This window comes from Ambystoma mexicanum, chromosome 5p (assembly GCF_040938575.1).
Source record: "Ambystoma mexicanum isolate Mex_15411 chromosome 5p, UKY_AmexF1_1, whole genome shotgun sequence".
In the NCBI taxonomy this organism is placed as follows: domain Eukaryota; kingdom Metazoa; phylum Chordata; class Amphibia; order Caudata; family Ambystomatidae; genus Ambystoma; species Ambystoma mexicanum.
In genome coordinates, this window is record NC_090930.1 from 790,311,328 (window position 1) to 790,333,156 (window position 21,829).

Consider the following 21,829-nt stretch of genomic DNA (forward strand, 5'->3'; position numbering starts at 1 on the left):
ACTAATAAACCTATTGCCAATCCTTCTAAATAAAAAAGGGTGTGGGACAATTGTGTATGCAAGAAGAAAAGTGTTCAAGAAACAATATGTCAGGGCGGTTGAGGAGTTGGCTTCCCATCCCCACGTTTTCAGCACAGGACAAGGCGGCACGTTAGAGCTTCGCAAACACTCTGGATTTTCTGCCACAAGGATACAGTTCCAAGTAAAAGTATCAAGGCCTTCTGCCAAAGCCTCTTTTCCAATAACAGTCTCTTACTGCAGGGGGCCTGTCGTAACAAACATATATCAAAGTTCCACTCTTATAAGAATTTTCCCATCATACGTTTGTGTTTCCAGTATTTATCCTGGTCTCCTTTCTTCAGGCTTGGACCCCCTTTTTATCACAATGTTCGCACATAGTCTCCCTCGTTTGGGCTCAGGCCATGAATCTCCCACGTTCGGGCTCGCATCCCTTTTCCACAATATTCACCGATTGGTCTCCCTCGGTCGGGCTTGGACCATGTCTCACTTTGTACAGTTTCCGCGTCATATCGACATCAAAGACTTTTGAATGTGTGATGGATTTTGCTTAAACCGTCGCAGAGCCTCTTCGATACATTAATACAATGTGCTTGCAATCTTCTACTTTCATTTCTACCACTTCCTAGCGAATACCTTATAGAGTCCTTCGATTGAGCCCATTCACAGTGCCAGACCACTCTGTCAATGTATCTTCCCTTCTCAAGTTCAAACATTCATCAGCCGATTAGCGTTACACGCGTCCTTCATCACACGCGTTTAACATGTTTGTTCCATTGCTCATTAAACAATGTTGCTGCTTGCAACCTTGACTTCAACACAGACTGGTCTTGCATCAGTCTTGCCAACTCACCTGCTCTGTTGATCTCTCTGGTGCTTCTTTGTTCTTGAAGCTAAGGACGATACCACAGCGGCTGCAGCTCTTCCCCGCCTTGGTCGGTTACATGGGCGGGCCTCTGGAATCTCCTGACACACAATGCAGGTTTCTTCAGTCAGGTTTCCTGGCCTTACGCGAAGGTTTCTTGAGAGTAACCGTTTCTTGCCAAAAAGGTCAAGGGTATTTCCCTCCTTGCGAACCCTTCTTGGTTTGCCGTCTTTCCCCCTTCGTTCAGCTGCCAACTCGAAACTGCTGTTCCTTCATGTGGTTTGCCTCGCACAAAGTGTGCTCTCGTGTTCCACCTTTTATCCGTATGGGGAAGTTTAATAGAAGTCAAGTGTGAGTGATTGTCAGTAATTGCCTGACTTCAACTGACCATTGTAGAGGGACATGTCAGGTATACTTCTTGGGTGCGAGTCTGTATTCTCCCAGAGTGGGATGTCCGTGTGGAAGTGTTTGTGAAGGGAAAGGAGGGGGGGGATAAAGTTCCCACATATCCTACCTGGTAGGATGAGGTAAAGGTGTTGCAGGGGGAGGGATACCACGTCTCGCCATCTGGTGTCTCACTCCCCGAAGACCCCTCACCCAGGTGATCCTTCCTCCCTTGTCCACCCCCAGGGTCTGGATCCAAAGGCGATGGTTGTGCTCTGGTCACCTGAGAGAGAGATCCACAGGGACTAGTGGGTGAGACACCTTTTGGTTTCTCGCACAGTGTATTGACAACGTACATGCCATCTATGAAAATGGGGGCTAATGAAAGGCAAGGACACAGTCAGATCTGCTATTATGTCTTAATATTTATTTGCGGTTATGCAGCTTTTCAAGTTCTATAGCGCTGCTGAAACATACAGTGAGCACGTTATTCTGACTGCATTGGAAGGAGAACATAGTTTGTGACACAGGAGTGATGCTGCAGTACACCAACACCTCGTATGTTGCCCCCCCCGCTCCCCATCCTTTCAGATTCCAGTATGCGTCCCGGGTGAGGACCGGTGGTGCCCCATGACCAATCTGTGTCTTGCACATGGCGCTACCCGCTCATTCGACTTTGATCCATCTGTATCTCTTGATGTCATGCAAGTGAATTACTCCCTGAAAAGGTATTTAATTTAAAAAAGCAGATAGAAATTATACTTAGCAGCTAAAGCCAGATTTGTCTCTTTATTTGCTGATGAAGTTAGATATGCTAAATGTGTGAAAGAGAGGGTAGTTTGGGGGCGATTTACTGTTTTGAAATGGGGAGCATCATAAGCTCACGTCTCCAAGTGTGCAGTTCAAAGGAAGCCTTCAGTCACTTTAAAAGAGAATTTCAACCTCTCCTCTCAGACACAAGCCTATTGTTGCATTCAACGTAAAATCATAAGGGTCACTAATTTGAGGTGACAGGTTTTCACCACGCGTGAACGATTGAAAGCATGATGCCCAAACCCCCTCGAAAAACAGATGTTGCACACAGAATCTGACGGAATGATAGTCGGTAACAATGAGAGGGCGCAACATGGCAATAAGATAGCTCAGTGGGTTGAGCGCTTAATGCAGCGATGTGTGTGGGGTTCCTTCATTCTCATTCCATCCTGTCTTAAAAACATTGCACTCTCCTCCTTACACACTGCTGCCTATAAATGCAAAATGCAAAGAACAGTAAACGCCAAGATTCTTGGCATGCCAATGCTTGTTTTTGATCATTATTGGATTTGGTATTGTAAGACCTTTTATTTGTCTGCCAATGCTTTGTCAATGCAATGCGTTTGGCATTGTGTATTCAGAGATATCTGATCACCATGTAGGTTTAAGATGTTGAGATCATTTATAGTAGTTTTTCTTATAGTACCGTTGGTTAATTGAGGGCATGGCTGCATTACTCAATTTTTAACTTAACTGATGCCATGTTAACGTTCGTTCATATAACTGGGTAGCAAACAATTGAGTATGAGGATAATAAGATTGAGGGTTTAGTCACCTGACCTGATTATACTCTTGTGATCTCAAACATTATGGAATGGCCACATTGGGTAGCCAAGAGTGGCATTCTTTGCCAGTGTTAATGTTCACCTCTTTCTCCCTGTTATGATTTTCTGAGACTAGAGCATACAAAGCTGAATGACAAAAGGTCAAACCAAGTGAAATATTTGGCTCCTTGTGGTTTTCAGAAACGTAGGCCCCCATTCTGAGTTTGCTCTTAACAGTAAACCCTATTTTACCATCTGCCATATTACAAAACGAGACATATTTACTACATGTAGTATTTATAAGGAATACTACATGCAATAAACACTGCCTGATTGAGGCCTAATACCCCTTAAACACTCCTACAATTTTGAGTGGAGGTAAACATGTAAAGGCCTCTCCCCTCCGAATAGTTTTAAAACTTGTTTGCTGAAGGGGAGTGAACCACCTTGCTGTATATACTTTTCGCCCCCTTCCAAGTCAAATGCATAGACAGGTCCAAAATGACCCGATTCTGCATTGTAAAATATTGTACAATTTTGGTATTATCTTCCGCTCTACCAAATCAGTGCCCATCCTTAAAACGAGGGTGGACAATGATTAAAGTAATAATAACATACTGAAGTTTTCAGAAATTCTGCATTTGGTAATCCACATCCCTTATCTCCAACCTAGCAGATGTCCTATATTTGGGTAGATTTTCAGAATCTCCACATGCAGTACTTCCTAGAAAACATCTGCCAAACTCATAATGGGGCTGTCTCGGTTTTCATGGTGTGTTTTGTGGCTAAACATGTCCCCCTCAAAACAACTCTCAGAAATGTAACTTGATATGTGATCATCTTTAATGAATGTATATCGTGTTTGACATTTTCCCCACTTTTGTTTGTAATCAGAAGGGAATCATCGTCAGACGGATGTGTCTGCCTTTGGCGAACCGACCGAGTTCGAGTACTTGAGGAAAGTGATGTACGAATACATGATGGGCAAGGAGACTAAGGTACAGACTCCCATCTGCATTGCACGTGTTGTCCTCCAGTGTGAATTATTTGCTTTCATTATGGGGGGTGTGGAGAGGTGATAGTTTTAAATGATTTGATTCCGACTGTATGAAAGTTATGGCCAATGAAAATGTGAGTCTTTCAGAAGGTGAACTTTCACATTTTTAAATGAGAAAAACCAATGTCCTATACTGAATGTAGCTTTCTCCATATATAATGCCTCTTCATTGGGATTTCTACTACATGTTTCTTGTAGTCTCCTGTGAATTAGGTCCCCTCTGCTCTTTCCTGTATTAAAATTAGCATGTAGCTGCAACAATACAATGAGGGATCGATGAGGTCATAGAAAGATATTCCGTAAATATACATTTATACAGACATTGGGATATAAGGGTTAAGTAAGCAATGCTATATAAATCACAACTGTTCTACCACATGGTAAAAACCTTCTTACCATGCCATAGGGCAGTTCTGAGTTATGACAGTGCTCAGTTAAACCTTAAATCCCCAAATCCTATATAAACGTACAGACAAGAGCAGAAAGTTTGATGCTATGACTATGAATCAGTAGCAGCCTGTGAATTTGGTAAGTGGAGGTGCCTAAATGTTTCCCACAAATATGTGGGAGTGACCTGGCTTATAATTGTTTTTTGGTAACTGAGATCCAACAGTCATACTTAGGCTCTGGTGAAGTGATACTTAATATTGAATACATTCCAATTTCCAGAATTGGTAAGTGTTTTGAAATACTTATTGATTTTTATTCCTTGTTGTGTTGTACTTTAAACAATGATTGTCACCGTTGTGACATACATTGTAGTTTAATATGGCTTCCGTAGAATTTGGTAAGAACAACATGTTCATGGTATTGCTGGTGCCGATGGGGGTCGCGTAACTAGTTAGCATGGAGGAGTCTCATTCGTTATCGGAATTAACCAGGCAAATCGCTCCACCAAATAAGAACGGCATTGCACCACCACCCACAAAATCGAGAAAGAGCTATCAATCTGTCAATCCTTTCCGTCAATCCTTTCCGTGTCTGGGCCGTGTGAGGTTTCCTGTGTTGGGTCAAATTAAGCCGCAGGCTCCACTCCTGGTGGTGCCCTTCCGTCAATTCCTTTAAGTTTCAGCGTTGCAGCCATACTCCCCCCAGAACCCAAAGACTTTGGTTTCCTGGAAGCTGCTCCGCAGGGCATGTGTGCTGGGGAACTTAAACCATGTTTCCCATTGATGCTTCAAGCCAGCCCTGGAGCACTTGGGAGCACTTTTTCTGGTCTGAAAAACCAGAGGGTGTTTCACTGCCCAGGCCCCGGGGATCCCTTACTCAGGTGGCCAGGGCACGGCTAACGCCTTTGGATCCAGACCCTGGGGGTGGGCAAGTGTGGAAGAATCACCTGGGTGAGGGGTCCCCGGGGAGTGGTGAGAGACGCCCAATAGTGAGACACAGTATCCCCCCTTTCCCAATACCCCTGTAGTGAAAAGCATACATTTAGCATTTATTTGACAGAAAGCACAATATAACGGAACAGTAGATGTAGCAGCAATTTGGAAATAATGGAATTGCAAGCTAGAGAAATCACACATAATTAGAACACAGTCTTACATTCCTTTTATATTAGCACTGGGGGACCCTGGTCATCTTAAACGAATGGCTGACCATCACCAGGTGTTATTCTTCAGCCAGGTGACAGCGCCACAGGGAGCCGCAGGACCACACCAATCTCCGGGCACTTGCTCGAAGCGAGTCCACGGAAGAATCCCCCCTGAGTCATGTGTGCACGCATACTTGTACTATCGTGCTGTCAATCAGCATGACGCACTATGCTAGAACGTTCTCAGGGCAAACATGTTTACTGCTGGGCCCCTTGGAGCCCATATGCCAATTCAGGAATGTTTGTTATCAGTGTGTGCAAGGCCATGCCGTTTCTTCTCATGTGCCTGTTTAGGGAGGCTGGCAGTACTACGGTTGCAAAGAAAGAATATTCCAGGAGAAGCTTGCAATAATATGCATTGCCATTAACCCCTAGTGGGCAAGCTTTACCGGCTCTGCGCTTTGCTAGCTAGTGTCATAATGCTAGAAGACAAGCCCTATAGAGGTGCTATAATGCTTCAAGCACTCAAATACATGTCTCTATTAGCTACTAAACTTTGGGCCTCTGCCCTGCCTTTCTATGCACAATGTAACCTTCCACCCCTTTGAGGCCTGCACATTAAATGTAGCTCCTTATGCTACTAATGTAGGCGCTACTAACACATTACTAATTCATCTATAAAAGTCTGTTTCAGCATTTAGCACACACTTCAAATAAGCTGGTTGTCTTAGCTGTTATTGCAGCCATCTAAGGGCCTATTATGTAATATGGTTAGCTCAGCAGGCTAATGCACCCGCAAAAATGCACCTTCCGTTCCACTACAACCCCTATCCTATCCTATCCAATCCTATTTTATAGAATATTCCAACTTCCGAAATCCCCTCCTCGCCCCTTTCCTACACAAACTCTGAGTCGAGGAAGAGGAGGTCTAAGGTTGAAAGGATTAACTCTCATGCAATACACTGGACATGTCCCTCTAACGAGATCACTTTAATCAGGCACACCTAATACCTATTAACTCTCCCCACATGGTTAAAAAGGTGGAACACTGAGACACACTTTGAGCAAGGCAGTGCATGAGAGGGAGCAGTTCCTCCAGGGTGATGGCGAACCAGGAGAAGGAGAGCGACAAACCGAGGGGTTGAACTGAAGGGGCAGGAAGCCAGAGACCGCCTGCCTCCCGGCAAGAGACCGTTATTTCCAAAAGGCTGTCAGGATTGCACGCTACAGCCCAGCTGGAAGGGAGAAAGAGTCTTCTGAGTGGTACAAGGTTACCAGCTACCCTCCGGTTGAACGGCAGAGTTGGGGAGACGCAGAAGCAGTAGTGGTAACAATCTTGACTCCTACATCAAGGGCGCGAAAGACAGAAAGCATCTTAACACGACCAGTGAGTTGAAGGAAGCAAAGAAAGCCTGGTCTGTGTTTAATTGAAATGCTTGCAACGGTATCTGATGGATGAAGGTTACGCGAGCGCCGATAAGCTGCGAGATCAAGTGAATCCATTGTTAAGAACTGTGAATATGAAATACAAAGTAGCACAGTGGTCCGGCGAAGTGATATTGCCCAATCGAAAGTCTCTGAAATTTTTTGAAGCTGCAGAGGCAGCGGGAAGCGAGAGAAAGAAAGTAACCACAAAAACACATGAAAGAAAGGTTTGAAAGACTTGATCTAGGAGCAGTTGATATGAAAGCAAGTCATACATAGCAAGTATATTTTACAAGAGGCATTGGAACTGAAGGAAAATATGTAAAGTGGAAGCAAAGAAGGAAAGGAGGGTTGAAGTGGTCATGTGGAGAAGAGGGTAAAAATCATCCTAGTTTTGAAAGTCTTCAACAGCGAAATCAAAACACGAAAAGGTTGCTCGAACATGATGGAGGGAAGCCCATGTGTGGAATGTGAAGAAAGCTTGAGGAAGGGAACCCCAAGGAGAAAAGGGTTGAGCTCGATTGAGAGAAACCTATAGTCAACTGCAACCAAATGCTATACTTGGAAACTTTTTGTTGAAACTGTGTAGAAGCTTGAAGGGTGACCCAGACTTGGGTGATGGGACCCCGAGAGGGTAAACCTGTGAACTTGTGACTCATACTTGAACGGCCAAGAAGGCACTGAGGATCAGAGCAAGCCGCCGAACTGTGTTCGCAAGACAAAGTGTGTTCATCCATCAAGTGTTCCATCTAACTCTGTGCTATATAATGTGGGGACAAGAATTAATACTGATTTATATTGGCATTCTGACATTTTGTTTCACCACTGATTTTTCCTTTTTTAGATACCTAACCCTATGTCACATTAGTTTGTATTAACGTGAGGGCAGACATTCGTTTTTTGTTAGTATAGGCAATCATTGTTTGACTAAGACTGACTAGGACTGTTTCTTTATCATTTGATGGCCGAGATTACTCCCATCTTAGTTATAGGGCCAGAAAGGAGTTTTTCCAACCTCCTTGAATTTAACAAGAAAGGTTTTGTAACTTGCAACTCTTGTGTAAGTGTCTCCTTGTGATACCATGCCTCCCTTACATAGGGCTATATTTGGCTCATCCACAATTGGTGACGGTGGCGGGCCAGCGTCCTGCCGCCCATTATGGACGAGCTGCCCCTGACCTGAAGAGTGTTGCGCAGTGTGCTGAATTTAATGGTAGGAATTTATTGGTGTTTTCCCTGTGAAGCTCAATGTGTAGTGGGAGCTCAGATCAATTGACAGTTCTGTTTATTGATTTGGTTTTAGCACCAGAATGTGAGGTTTAAGTTGCCCTCTGTTCGCTAACTGAATTCTGCATGCTTAAATATAAGTGTGCACAGCTACAAGTGTGCAGCTTCCTCCTTTTGAGCTGCTTTAGTGTCTACATCTGTCTTACACTCTGATCCTAGTTTCTTCAGCTTGGGCAAATTTATACTTTCTGCTTGTGTGGGAACTGGGAGCAGCCACTACAGCTCTATATTAAACTTCCCGGCCTATATTGCGTGCACTACCACCTAACTGTCTGACATAACATACTCTGTCTCTGCGCAAACCTAGGCTATCCCCTTAGCGGTTAGCCATATTTGTGTTTTTGTGTCCTTTCTCTAGGTCCCCTTCAGTTGCGGTTACTATTGTTCTGTGTACTGTGTCCCATTAGGCTCTCTCCCACTCTCTAGGTCCCCTTCATCTGTGGTTATTGTTGTCCTGTGAACTGTGTCCCATTAGGCTCTCTCTGATTCTCTAGGTCCCCTTCTTCTGTGGTTGCTGTTCTGTGAACTGTGTCCCATTAGGTTCTCTCACACACTGAAGTTCCCCTCTCAACTGTGGTTACTGTTGTATTGTAAGCGGTGTCCCTTTGACCCTCTCCCACTCTCTAGGTCCCCCACCTAGTGGGGGGGGTACTGTTTCTACTGTTGTGTGTCACCTGTCTGCTCCTCCTGTGTGCTCACTCTTGTGTTATCCCCCCTTGCGTACCCTGCATTGCGTAGCGCTGGGCTGTGCATCTCTCCAGTCTCTCTCTCGCTCCCTCCTCCTACTTTCCTCCTTGAACCCCCTACGGTGCTCAGTTTTTCTTATCTTCTCAAACTGTTACTCTGTCCTATCCTATCCCTCTCACTAAGTCTGGAAGGAATAAGTATAAGAGAGACATCCTGGTCTCCAAACCAGGCCTCTGGATCGCTGATACCTACATCAGTGCTTCCTCCAGGCATACTCTTACCGACATCCTCTTTGTCGTTCCTTCAACAGACCTATGGACCCCTCATATGGTCTTGGCTCTCTCTCCTATTGCATCCTCTCCCAATAATGGTGGCACTCAGTGGGAGGCCCTCTTGGTCTCCTTTCACTCCTCCAAGATAATCATTAATGGTTATTTGAATGGCACCGTATTGGTCCAGGTCCCGCAGCCCAGTTGCTTCCTTTTCGATAGGCGTCTCCCGCGTCTTATCAACTTCCTTCATTCTCCCGCTACTTCTCCTAGCACCTCTCTGGCTCCTCCTTCTTACGCCACCTCTGGCATCTTCCTCCTCTCTACCTTCTATATCACCTTCTGCCTCCACCTCTGCCCACTCTCGGACCCCTCCATCACCTCCGCTGGGTGTACCTCGAGCCAGTATCCCAGCCCGGAAGTCTTTCAAATGTGGCAGCCTGCTCCACGTCGCTACTCTTAACTCTTGCTCTGCTGTCAAACACTCCTTTGACACCCGCCACCTCTTTGAAGAACTTTATCTGGGTGTCCTCACTCTCATCGAGACATGGTTCACTGCCAGCTCTGTCACGAGTTTTGACACTCTCCTCCCTGATGTCTACAAGATCCTCTCCGAACCAACCAACCTGGAGGTGGAGTAGCCCTGATCTTTCCAGAGTGGGTCCCTGCCTCTGTTATGCCTACTCAGGCCTACTCCTCCTTTGAATTCCTGGTCTGCAGGCTCGCTATCCCTCATGGCCTCTCTGACTGTGGCCACCATCATCAGGCCACCTGGCCAGGTTGCTCTCTTCCTTTGAGTGGGCTGACCTCTCCTTGCCTCTACCTCTCAACCTCTCCTCCTCTGAGACCTCAACATCCACCTGGATGCATCTAATCCCTCCTGTGGCCTCTTCTGCAACCTCTGCGACACTCACTCTTTCCATTCTACCCTTTCGTCCGACACACTCTGGCGGTCACACCCTGGATGTTCTCATCTCTTCAGACACCCCCGCCCACTCCTCTCTCTTGGACTCACCACGTTCTGCTCTCCTCTCTCCTAAAACTCTCTGTACCTTAGCCTAAGCCTACCCCAGCACTGCCACCTACCTTCTCGGTCATTCGGCCCATGAAGCGTTTGTCGGTGGATGCCTTTGCCGCTACTTTCTCTGCTCCTCCTACGCCTGTGGCTGACTCGCACTCTGACACAGCCCTCTCTAACCATCATCTTTCCATCTCCAACACTCTGGACGTCCTTACCCCAGTCATTCCGTCAGAAGTCTCCCTCCAAGGTCAATTCTTGGTATGACTCTGACCTCGTCGGCCTGAAACGCAAGTGCTTGGGTGGCTGAAAGGAAGTCTAGGGCTTCGGGCACATCCTCTGACAAACTGGCCTGCTGCCTGCTCCAAAGGTAATATAGACTCTCTGCCCTGTCTAAGAAGAGAGTCCCCATCCAAGCCTGCGTCTCTGCGGTCTCTAACAATACAGCCAAACTCTTTAAAATCTATAAAGAGCTGGCCAATCCTTATGCAGTATCCACCTCTCCTGTTTCCTCCCGGTCCCTCTGTATGGCTCTGGCTTCTCACTACACCACTAAATCTCAGGACATCCTCTCCTCTCCCTCTCTCGGCCCCCCTCTGGCTGCCTCGCCCTCTCATCCTCCTTTCTCCTCTTTCTCTCAGACAACACCGAACAATGTTTCTAGACAAGTTCAATCAATGGAAGTGTCCTCCAAACAGGTACTTCGCTGCTCCTCTAGAATCATCAAGGACCACATTGACACCCTTGTTCCAGACTTTGCCGATTTCTGCAATCATTCTTTCGCCAGTGGATCCTTCCCCTCTCTCCTCGAGCACTACCTTGTGCACCCGCTCCTTAAAAGCCTTCTGCCGATCCGGCAAACTATCGCCCAATCTCTATCACTCCTTTCCTGGGGAACTCTTGGAAAAGCAGGCCATCTGCCAGCTCACTCTCCACACTGAATCTTTTGGTTATCTCCATGACCATCAGCCTGGCTTCAGATCAGCCAGAGGCATGGAAACTGCTCCACCCTGGGGCTTCATTCAGTTGTACTCGCCCATACAGTATGGAGGAAAGGGGAAGGGATGTAGGAGTAATTATAAATTACTCACCGTAGTGACTAAAGTGCACCTAGTCCATAGTCCCCTTTCCTCCATATGTCCCACCATCCTCCCCCCTAATAAAACCGGTGTCATTAGGCACTGTTAATATTGTCAATGTGTCAAAGGGGACTGAGAAATGGCGGCACTGGGCAGAGTCGGGGGAGCGCATGATCCCAGGGCTGCGCCCCTGTGTGCATCTAAATTTGAAGGGGAAGATGATTTTTCTGGTGAAAAAGGTTCCATCTCCCATCCCTAGCGAGGGACGCCCATACAGTATGTATACAAGGGGACTACGAACTAGGAGTACTGTAAGGGATTTCAATCAGGCACACACCCAGGTCTCGCTTAGCAGTGTAGTGCGCAAATGAAACCCTTATTTTATTTTTTGTCTATAAGTTTAATATTCTGAATGAGATACCACTCATATCACACCCTTCTCAAAATACCCCCCAGGTCACACTGAACCAGGAATCAGGCTAGTTTGTAAAGGTACATATTTATTTATTTTAATATTCAAATCACATAGGTTTAATATAGATATAATGGGGCAGCAATCACCCAAAGGGTGACAATACAATTCAAAAATAAGCAAAGCAATTGAATTCACTTATAAGGAGGCACAATAGAAAACGCAGGGAAAAAGAACGGTTTGTTTTTGACACCGATAGCGTTTAGGTTAATACTCCCCCTGCAAAATTTTGTTTAACTACAAATGAGCAATCCTACCCCAATGTGAGTAATCAGCAGGTTTCCAGGAATGAAATACAAGGTCTAGAGTTATAGGCGTCCTTCCCTCCCCAACAAGAGAGAAAACCTTATTTTGGCAAATGACACTTTCAAAATGACAGGTGAAAATGGCTTTGTGAAATACTGCAAAAGGTTGCAAAAATGCTTAAATGAAGACAAGTGATACAGAAAGCAACACTAATCAGGTCCTAACATACATGAGCGATAATATCAACAACAATACACACTTCAGATCAGGATGGGATGAAAAAAGCCCTTTGAAATGGGGAATTGACACATATAAACTTGGTAATTTTGTAAATTCGCGGCAAACTTTTACTATGCGATATTAAAGAAAAACAGGTCAAATACACTGTTCCGCGATGCGGTTTTTTGTTGTGGATGTAACTAAAGATGTTAGGTATAATTGAGAGGTGAAATTTCGTTTCCATCTTTCAAAATGACAGATGGGTTTGATTACACTAGATTATGACTATGAAAAAGAGAATGCCACAGGTGGATCTTACAGTCACGTGATCAGCGTAACCCGTCCTGTTGTGCATACTCTACTTCTTCCTGGGATTAACTTTAGTTATTCAGAATCACTAGGGGAGTTATGGTTTTGGACACACAGGTGAGACAATCAGCGCAAGAAGGATTCTAACAATACTGGAGTTCTAAATTACAGATGGGATGGGTTTTACATTGGGATCATACAATGCAGATATATTATGGATCACTGTTCTTCCTATTTATACTTACAGAATAAGTTATTAAATTGGACCGCCAGCTCTGGTTAATGAATTGGATCTGGTCTACCGGCACAGGCACTTCTGGAGGGATTTGGATCAGCGGCGCAGTTCTGGTCAATTTTGGACTGCACCTCAGACTGGATTTGGAAGGGCCTCTTCTGGTTACTGGACATAGTAGATAGCCAGATGCAAGTTTTCAGCGGGCAAGCCTAATGGTAGCCAGCCAAGCTGAATTAAAATTAAATCCCTTCAAGTTTGGGATGTTTTCAATTGGGTCAGACTAGCAGTAATTTTGCAATGCTAGAGTCTGGATTCTGCCAAGAAATCGGGATCTTTCAAAGAATTCTGGAGTCAGCTACAAGTTGAAGAGTTCTGGAATAAGGTGCTGCGCGGACATCTGGATGGGTTCTGGAAACAGTGTGTTCTGGAAGCAGAGTCTAGAGTGTAGTGAAACTCCTATTTTTTTTCTTTATTGTACACCTTTAGTTTATACAAACTTTTGTTACAAAAAGAACCCAAAATCCTACTAAGTTTATCGCATGGGCAGAACTTCAAAAACACACCCCCATGTCTGTGAGTGGCTACATGCATGTGCTTGGTTTTGGTTGGCAGCCTAAACAGAGCTGTCATTTTATGACATGATTTAGGAACTCCCACCTGAATTTTTACCCAAAACATACTTTTGCACAAATGTACATTTCCACCATTATGTACCCTCATAAAATTGGACACACATGCTTTACATTCGACCGTCTACATTTACATTCACTTCCCGTCTTTGTGAGATCTGTATTGGGCATTCTATGGATTTTTATCAATTTTACCCATAACACTTTGGATTAATCACTTTAATTTGATACATCTCTGGGTGCTTATCAGTGGATCCTGTACATACAATTGTAAGTTTGCAACATTAATAGTTTTGCCACAATCGGACATTTTTCATAACTTTGGTCCTTAAATGGTATGAGTTTCCTCAATGTCTTCAAATCACAAGGCTGAAATTAGTTTAATGTCTACCAAGTTTCAGATTTATTCCTTTTTAGGTTGCTCAGTTAAAGAGTTTTACACTTTAATCAAAAATGAGGATTTCACACCAAAGTCCTCCTGTGTAACCTCTCCTTTTCTGGCAGCAGCTGTCCAGTCCTTTGAAGTTCACTGAGAAACCTCCTCCACATCCTGCCCCTCCTTGCAGAGGCCAATTCTCAGCCTGTCCTTTGTTCTTTGGTCAGCCAGCAGACGAATGTCTAATGCGGCCCCATTGAGTGGCTTGCTGGGATTGTGCGTGAACCATTAACAGCCATTAGCCTTCCTGTTCTCAAGGGAGTGTCAAACGGAGATGTCAGTTTTCCCAGGCCAGGCTCACAATTACATAGTGGATTGACCCCAACTGGGCTCTTTGACATTAAAGTCTTTTCATTTCAAATATAAAATATAAGCACAGTTTATAAAGGATGTAAACATTTTAAAAGAATTAGCCCTTCACAAACATACTTGAGATAGTGGATTTAGCAATTTTTCAGGAAAAGGAAATACGTTTGAACTGGGTTTGACAGCCAATTTCCTTAGGCAGCTGTCAAGCAGTGATGCTTGGATTCCTCTGACTGCCTGGAGAATCCATGGTTTCAGCACACTTTCCTTTCCATAATTCTCTGGGAAAGGGACAGAATTTTTAAGGGCATTTTCAGATTGGGCCTTCTGTGGCCTGGTTTCAGGTGACAGATGACCGCAGTGATTCCTGCTTTTACACCACTTTGCATGTGTATGTGGCAGGGCATGCAGCTCTTTTGTGGGTTGTGAACCATGCGCAATTTTGCAGATTTAGTGTGCACAGGGGTTATTGCCTCCATTTTTGGCAGTTTTCTTTCCCCATTGGTAAAGGGGTGCAGTGTGCCGCATTGGCGTGGATAAAAATACCCCACAGTACGTTAGTCACTACAGTGACTAACTTATAATTTCAGGTTCAACATGATATTGCAAAATTTCATGCAGTTTCATTGAGTGGCACCAAAGTTCTAAGCCATCCAAAAACTGCTTTTCACCAACTCTGTAATGCAGAAATATGTATGGATGTCCCCGAACATCTGAGATGTTCGCAAACATTCCAACACTGTCCCGAACACCCAGACTGTTCGCGGGACTTCAGAGATGAAAAACCACCTGTTTTTTGGGTTTTTTATGCCCATCTCCCATCACATCCTCATCACCCCAGAGATTGTTTCATTAGTTTGACAAGTTCCATGTTGTATTTTTTAATATGTTTTTACAGCGATGTCTGCAGACAACGCCGGTTGTCCGCAAATCCACCATGGGGACCGTTTCAGCATATCTGACGCAGCTCACGTTTTTCACCATCCAATCAGCGGGCGCATCCGATGTCCGCGGGCATCACTACGGGCCATGATGAGTCCAGAGGGTTGTCCGTGGACCGAATAGGGAAGTGAGTCAGCGGACCGGACCCAGATATCACTAATTTGTTTTGACCTACTTTTTAAAACTACTGCACATATTTATACCAGATTTACAAAAGCACCCTTTCTGGACCAAGCCACCGCTCCTGGCATACATTTGGTCAAAATCCGTCCAGCGGTTTGGGCTGTAGGTGTGAGCAAAATTATTTTTCCATTGCGTCTAAGAGGATTTTCACACATTTTGGGACCCCCCCTACAACTTTGCCCCCCCTGGATACAACCGCACCACACTTTGCAGAAACATTCTGAGGGGGCCATATACTTTATTTGCACAGTTTGGTGAGGATACGTCCGGGGGGGGGGGGCGAAGTTCTAAGCCGCCCAAAATGTGCTCTTCCTATGGGTTGAGCTCCTTAACCATAACTACTGGGCTGCTACCGCAGGCCCTGTTAAAAAATATATATATATTTCTGAGGCTTGTGGAATCTGCTTAGATCACATGCTGTGCAGAGGCCGACATCTAGTGGAAGCTGCGGAGTATTACAGTTTGTTTTTCGAAACTCGAAAATGGGCGTCGACACAGGGCGTGCCAGTAATACTATCCCTAGTGTGATGTCCACTGTACCCAAGATCCCTCATGCGTCTAGGATCCTCAGATTGTTTTTTTCCGCCATACTGGTCAGAAGCATTTTGCGGAGTCCCCTGGCCTTAGCCATATTTTTGCTAAAAGATTTACATCCTTTCCCCATCCCAACGTCGAACTTCGACACTCGACGCCGGCTTGGAGAAGAAATCGACCGTCGGCTGCTGCACGACGGAATTGGGCCTTGGAAGGCCTCTGGCCTCGGCCCAGGCCTTGGAAGGCCTCTGGCCTCGGCCCTGAAAGTAGGGAGAGTGGGGGGTTGGACATACTCTACACTCTTGGTATATAGGTACACCTTATACATTTCCTACACTTACCAGCCCGCTGCCTCAAGGTGCGTATGGAGTGTACCCCTTTTCAATTCTGCCCCAAGTGCAATCGCAAATACCCTTGGGTCGACAGGCACGCCACGTGCAATCTCTGCTTGCCGAGGGACCACCCCGAAGCGAACTGCAGAGAGTGTAGTAGGTTTAAACCTAAGACACTTAAGGAGCGTTCGACGAAGCGTTGGGCCCACCACGCCAGGCAGGCGGCCATGGCAGCGGAGGGCGCCTTCAGTGATGGCAGCGACGCCGTGCTTTCGGACGGCGAGGGCATTACGGTGTCGAAAGACAGCCGAGCGCAGGTCCCCGACCTCAGAAGGTCGTCCGGCAGGGCGGCTATGGGGAAGACCCCCGGCGACACAAGCGCTTCACACACCACTCACACTAAACTCACAAAGTCCAACCGAGACTCGACGACGTCGAGATCTCGGAAAGAGGCACAAACAGAACGGTCCGAATCGGTGTCCTCTGGGCGTTCTCGATCGAGATCGCCGCATGACTCCAGGCAATCATCCACTCTTGCCAAGAGTGCCTCGCTCCCTAGGCTAACAGAAGTTCGATCGTCGGAAGACGAAGACGACTTCCACCCCCAGGCCGTGCTCCAGGAGTCTGAGCCCGCAGACAAGATCAGCGCAGCCCCACGTTCGAAGGACAGGGACTCTACCCCCGATCCTCGACGCCAGGCGTCGAAAACCTCCGGAGCCACAAAGGGACAGGGAAAACACTTTTCCACTCACGGGGAGGGGGAAAACAGCAGAAGAAGCAGCCTCTGCACTCTTCCACACCTGTGAAACACTCCACTCCTCCTAAACAGACAGATAAGACCAGGTCTGCTGATATTTCTAAAACCAGCAAATCTACTCAAGATAAATCCCCTAGACTTTCTGAGAGAGTCATTCCCAGTTCCAAAAAATGGTCGAGTGATGACATAGATAGGGTCATGTCAAGGATGTCTTCTTTGGCAGACTTTTACGATAAAAATCCAGACCATTTCCTTTCATATGATCCACAAGGGGCTACACCCTCAGGCTCTAATGATCCTATCCCCCCAAGTAAGAAGCCCCGGTTTGAGACACCAATGAGGTCTACAGACCCCTTCGATGTACAACCATACTCACAGCCATACTCACTGTATCAAGGAGACGCTTCCTTTGGTGAGGACCAAGATTTTGGCATGGTAGAAGAGCAAACCGGGACGGGCTACTATGGGGATGATGAGGACCAACAAGACGAAGAGGAAAACCCTGAAACCTACAGAGTAGATTCCCCGGTAGAGAAGGAAGCCCCGTTACCGACTCCCCTGTCGATAACCAACCCCTCCTGAATGAGGTTCTCGCACGTGCAGCAGAACATTTCCATATTGACACCCACAGTGTCCAGGAGGAGAGGGACTTCGCCGAGGAGCTAGTGGGAGAAAGGAGGCCTGTTGCCCAGACCATCCCTATCCTTAAGTCTATTCAGCGAAGAATAGACCCGTCCCTGGTGAACCCGAACCTCACCAGAGCAGTCAATCCCAGAGTTGAAAAACTTTTCAGGGCAGCCCAGTCTGACCCTCTCTATATAAGAGGACATCTGAAGCCAGACTCCCTAGTGGTCACTAACACTCGTAAGCAGGCTGGAACACCCTTGTCATCGTCCGAAGCTCCTCTAGACAAGGAGAGCAAAAAACTATATGGTTTCGGCAGGAAAGTAGCCTCAATGTCCGCCTATCAGGCAAGGATTGCAAACTCCACCACCCTGTTGGCCAGCTACAACTGCCATTAGTGGGAAGAAGTCACGGCACTCGTAGCCTCTGCACCAGAACCCTTAAAGGGCCAGTTAGCACGAATTTCCGCAGAGGGTAGAGCCGTGTCTGGTTGCATTTTAAAAGCAACTTTTGACGCCGCGGACAACGTAGGCAGATTGATAGCAGAAGGTACTGTTATCAAGAGACATGCGTGGTTACGGCAGTCTGGTTTTAAGGCAGAAACCCAGGCATCATTGTTGGACAAACCGGTGGAAGCCGATCTGTTGTTTGGTAAGGCGGTCGAGGACGCGCTGAAGAATGCCAAGGACGAATACGAGACACTCAAGTCCCTTGGCCAGTTAACCAATAAACCCCCTAACCAGAGAGGGAATAGTAATTTTCGTCGCCCACACGGCCAAAATTCCCAGAGAGGATCTAACTATTCCCAGGGGCAGGGTACACAGTGGAACACCAACAGCCAACTGTCTACCCAGGGTTACGGCAGGGGTAATAGGAGAGGACGTGGTAAAGGCAGAGGTAGCCCCAGTAAAGGAGGCGGCACCCCTCCACCAAAGCAGTGACGCTCAGTTCAGGGTCCCTTCTCACGCAACCCCAGTAGGGGGACGCATTTCCAACTTCACCCAGGCTTGGGAAGGGATCACATCAGACAGATGGGTGCTGTCAACAGTATCCGCAGGGTACTGTATAGAACTACTGCAGCGTCCCCGGAACCACCCTTCACGACAAAGAGTACACTCTTTAGAACATCAGAAGATTCTCCTCGAGGAGATCGTCAATCTGCTAGCAAAGGGCGCGATAGAACTCGTCCCGGGACACCAGGTAAACAAGGGTATTTATTCAACTTATTTCCTTGTGCCAAAAAAAGATTTGACAATGCGCCCAGTATTGGATTTACGGCCTGCCATCAAGTATGTCAAGCCCCAAAAGTTTTGTATGACTACGCTACAAGAGGTAATCCCCCTCCTAAAAAAGGGGGATTACATGGCAACATTGGACATGAAAGATGCCTATTTTCATATTTCCATGTTCCCAGCGCACAGAAAATACTTGCGCTTCAAGGTGGACAGTCGGCACTACCAGTTCAAGGTACTGCCCTTCGGGATAGCTTCGGCCCCAAGGGTATTCCCCAAGGTACTGGCGGTGGCGGCAGCACACCTGCGCAGGGAGGCAATCCCGGTGTACCCTTACCTGGACAACTGGCTCATCACGGGGGAAACCCCAGTAATTTGCAGAACAAACATTCAAAGGACTATCGACCTCCTCTTCGAATTGGGCTTCTCAATAAACGAGAAAAAGTCAAGTCTAGTGCCAAGCACATCCAAACAATTCTTAGGAGCTATCCTAGACACTCAAGAGGGGTTGACCTTTCCTTCAGAGGAAAGAATTCGGAATAGACTGCTGCAAATTCCGCAATACCAGTCCGGTCGCCAGATAACGGTACGCAAAGCAATGCATTTGCTGGGCATGATGGCGTCATGTATTTACCTGGTCCCCCACGCACGCCTGCGCATGCGTCCCATGCAGGAATGGTTGGCGAAACAGTGGTCTCAGGCAAGTGGTCAGTGGGACGATCTAGTGGTCGTTTCGCCAACACTGGTACAAAGCCTTCTCTGGTGGACAAGAGAGAATCTGTCCAAGGGGAAACCCTTTTTACGATCCCGAGATACAGGCGGTAGTCACAACCGATGCATGCCTGACGGGGTGGGGAGCTCACCATCTCCACCACACAGCTCAGGGTCTCTGGTCTCACGCAGTGGCCAAGAATCACATCAACCTGCTAGAGCTTCTGGCAATATTCAGAGCGCTCCAAGCTTTCGAACCCTACCTTTTAAACCTATCAGTGCAAATCCGGACGGACAGCACTACAGCCATGTTCTACCTGAACAAACAAGGAGGGACTCGCTCCCCAAATCTGTCCAAGCTTGCCCAGAAAATATGGATATGGGCACTCAGACGGAACATCTTCCTGTCATCGCAACATGTTCCAGGGGATCTCAATTCCTTAGCGGATGCTCTGAGCAGAGACCCCCTCGCAGAGGAACACGAGTGGTGTCTACACAGAGAAGTCGTAGAAGATATCTTCTCTCAGTGGGGTTTCCCCACTATAGACCTCTTCGCCACAAGCGAAAACAGAAAATGCCCAGGATTCGCATCCAGGTTCCCCCAACCAGACTCCCAGGGGAACGCCCTGTGGATGAACTGGTCAGGGTTGTTTGCGTACGCTTTTCCACCAACTCCTCGGATCAGGAAGGTGGTCAACAAGATGAACAGAGAATCGATGACGCTCGTCCTGGTTGCTCCCATGTGGGCGAGACAACCGTGGTTCCCACACTTACGCAGACTGGCGGTGTGCGAACCCATCAGACTTCCGAGCTGGTACAACCTATTGTCCCAGCACCAAGGTCAAACAGTGCACCCTCAACCCAACTCAATGAACCTGGCAGCATGGCTCCTGAGGTCATAGAGTTTGGACATCTCAAATTACCACAGAGGTGTATGGACATCCTAAAAGAGGCTAGGAAGCCCAACACGAGGCACTGCTACTTTGACAAATGGAAGAGATTCGTAATCTGGTGCCAGAGTAAGCAAGTCAACCCAGTTGATTGCACTCCTTCCACTATTGTTACTTACATGCTCCACCTGCTGGATGCGGGGCTGGTTTTTAACTCGCACACCTGGCAGCCCTGTCAGCATACCCCACTTCCCATAACAAGGTGTCGTGGTGGAAAGTACCAGTAGTTAAGGCCTTCATGGAAGGAGTAAAGAGACTTCACCCTCCTATTTCTAACCCACCACCAGGATGGGACCTGAACGTGGTGCTATCTAAACTCATGGGCCCCCCCATTCGAGCCCATGCATAAAACAAGTCTCAAGCACCTGACCTATAAGACTGCCTTCTTAGTAGCCATTACATCCATAAGAAGGGTCAGTGAAATTCAGGCTCTGTCAGTGCAGGATCCTTTCTTTACTATTCATAAGGATAAGCTGGTTTTACGGACACACCCTAGGTTCTCACCTAAGTTTATTTCCAAATTCCATGTAAACCAGTCCATCGAGCTTCCGGCTTTCTTCCAAAACCCACAAAGCTCGGCTGATTTTAAACTACACACCCTAGATGTGCGTAGGGTGGTCCTTTACTACGTAAACAAGACCAGACCGCTTAGGAAAACAGATAAAACTGTTTGTCTCCGTAGCCACAGGCAAGGAGGGAGATCGCGTCTCTGAGGGTGCCATCTACAGGTGGATTGTCAACTGTATCCAGTTGTGTTAGTCTCTTTCGGACAAAACTTTGCCTTTTACGCCCAGAGCCCACTCGACAAGAGGCATTGGGGCCACTCTGGCTTTCATTGCAAATGTTCCCCTTGACACCATTTGCAAAGCAGCTACTTGGAGCTCTATTCACACTTTTACTCAGCACTACTGCATTGACACCCTTTCCAAGACAGATACTCAAGTGGGACAAGCGGTTTGCTCATGACTCTTCTCAAATCCCACCTCCTTCTAACACTGCTCGCTAATCTATGCACAGCATGTGATCTAAGCAGATTCCACAAGCCTCATAATGGATACATTACTCACCGTAATCGTATTTCTGATGCTTGTATCTGCTTAGATTCACATGCGACCCACCCTTCCTCCCCTCTGAGAGAAGGCGCATGGATGCTTGTAGTCTTATCTTATCTATCTTCTATCTGCTTGGATCATCTGTACTCACGCTACTCCTCATGCTACTTCATGTCAGAAAAAATACAATCTGAGGGTCCTAGACGCGTGAGGGATCATGGGTACAGGGGACGTCACACCAGGGATAGTATTACTGGCATGCCCTGTGTCGACGCCCGTTTTCGAGTTTCGAAAAACAAACTGTAATACTCCGCAGCTTCCACTAGATGTCGGCCTATGCACAGCATGTGAATCTAAGCAGATACAAGCATCAGAAATACGATTACGGTGAGTAATGTATCATATATATATATATATATATATATATATATATATATATATATATATATATATATAACCA

The 21,829-nt window shown here is 46.6% G+C and overlaps 1 protein-coding gene across 3 annotated transcripts in view; it reads left to right on the forward strand.

Moving 5' to 3' along the window:
- Positions 1-21,829, forward strand: part of GOLGA4 (golgin A4) — a 2,156,782-nt gene that overhangs the window by 1,899,300 nt on the left and 235,653 nt on the right. For all 3 annotated transcript variants that reach the window (XM_069613207.1, XM_069613208.1, XM_069613209.1), the window contains one exon: positions 3,739-3,842. In XM_069613207.1, coding sequence (XP_069469308.1) covers positions 3,739-3,842 — 104 coding nt within the window. The remainder of the gene's footprint in view (positions 1-3,738; positions 3,843-21,829) is intronic.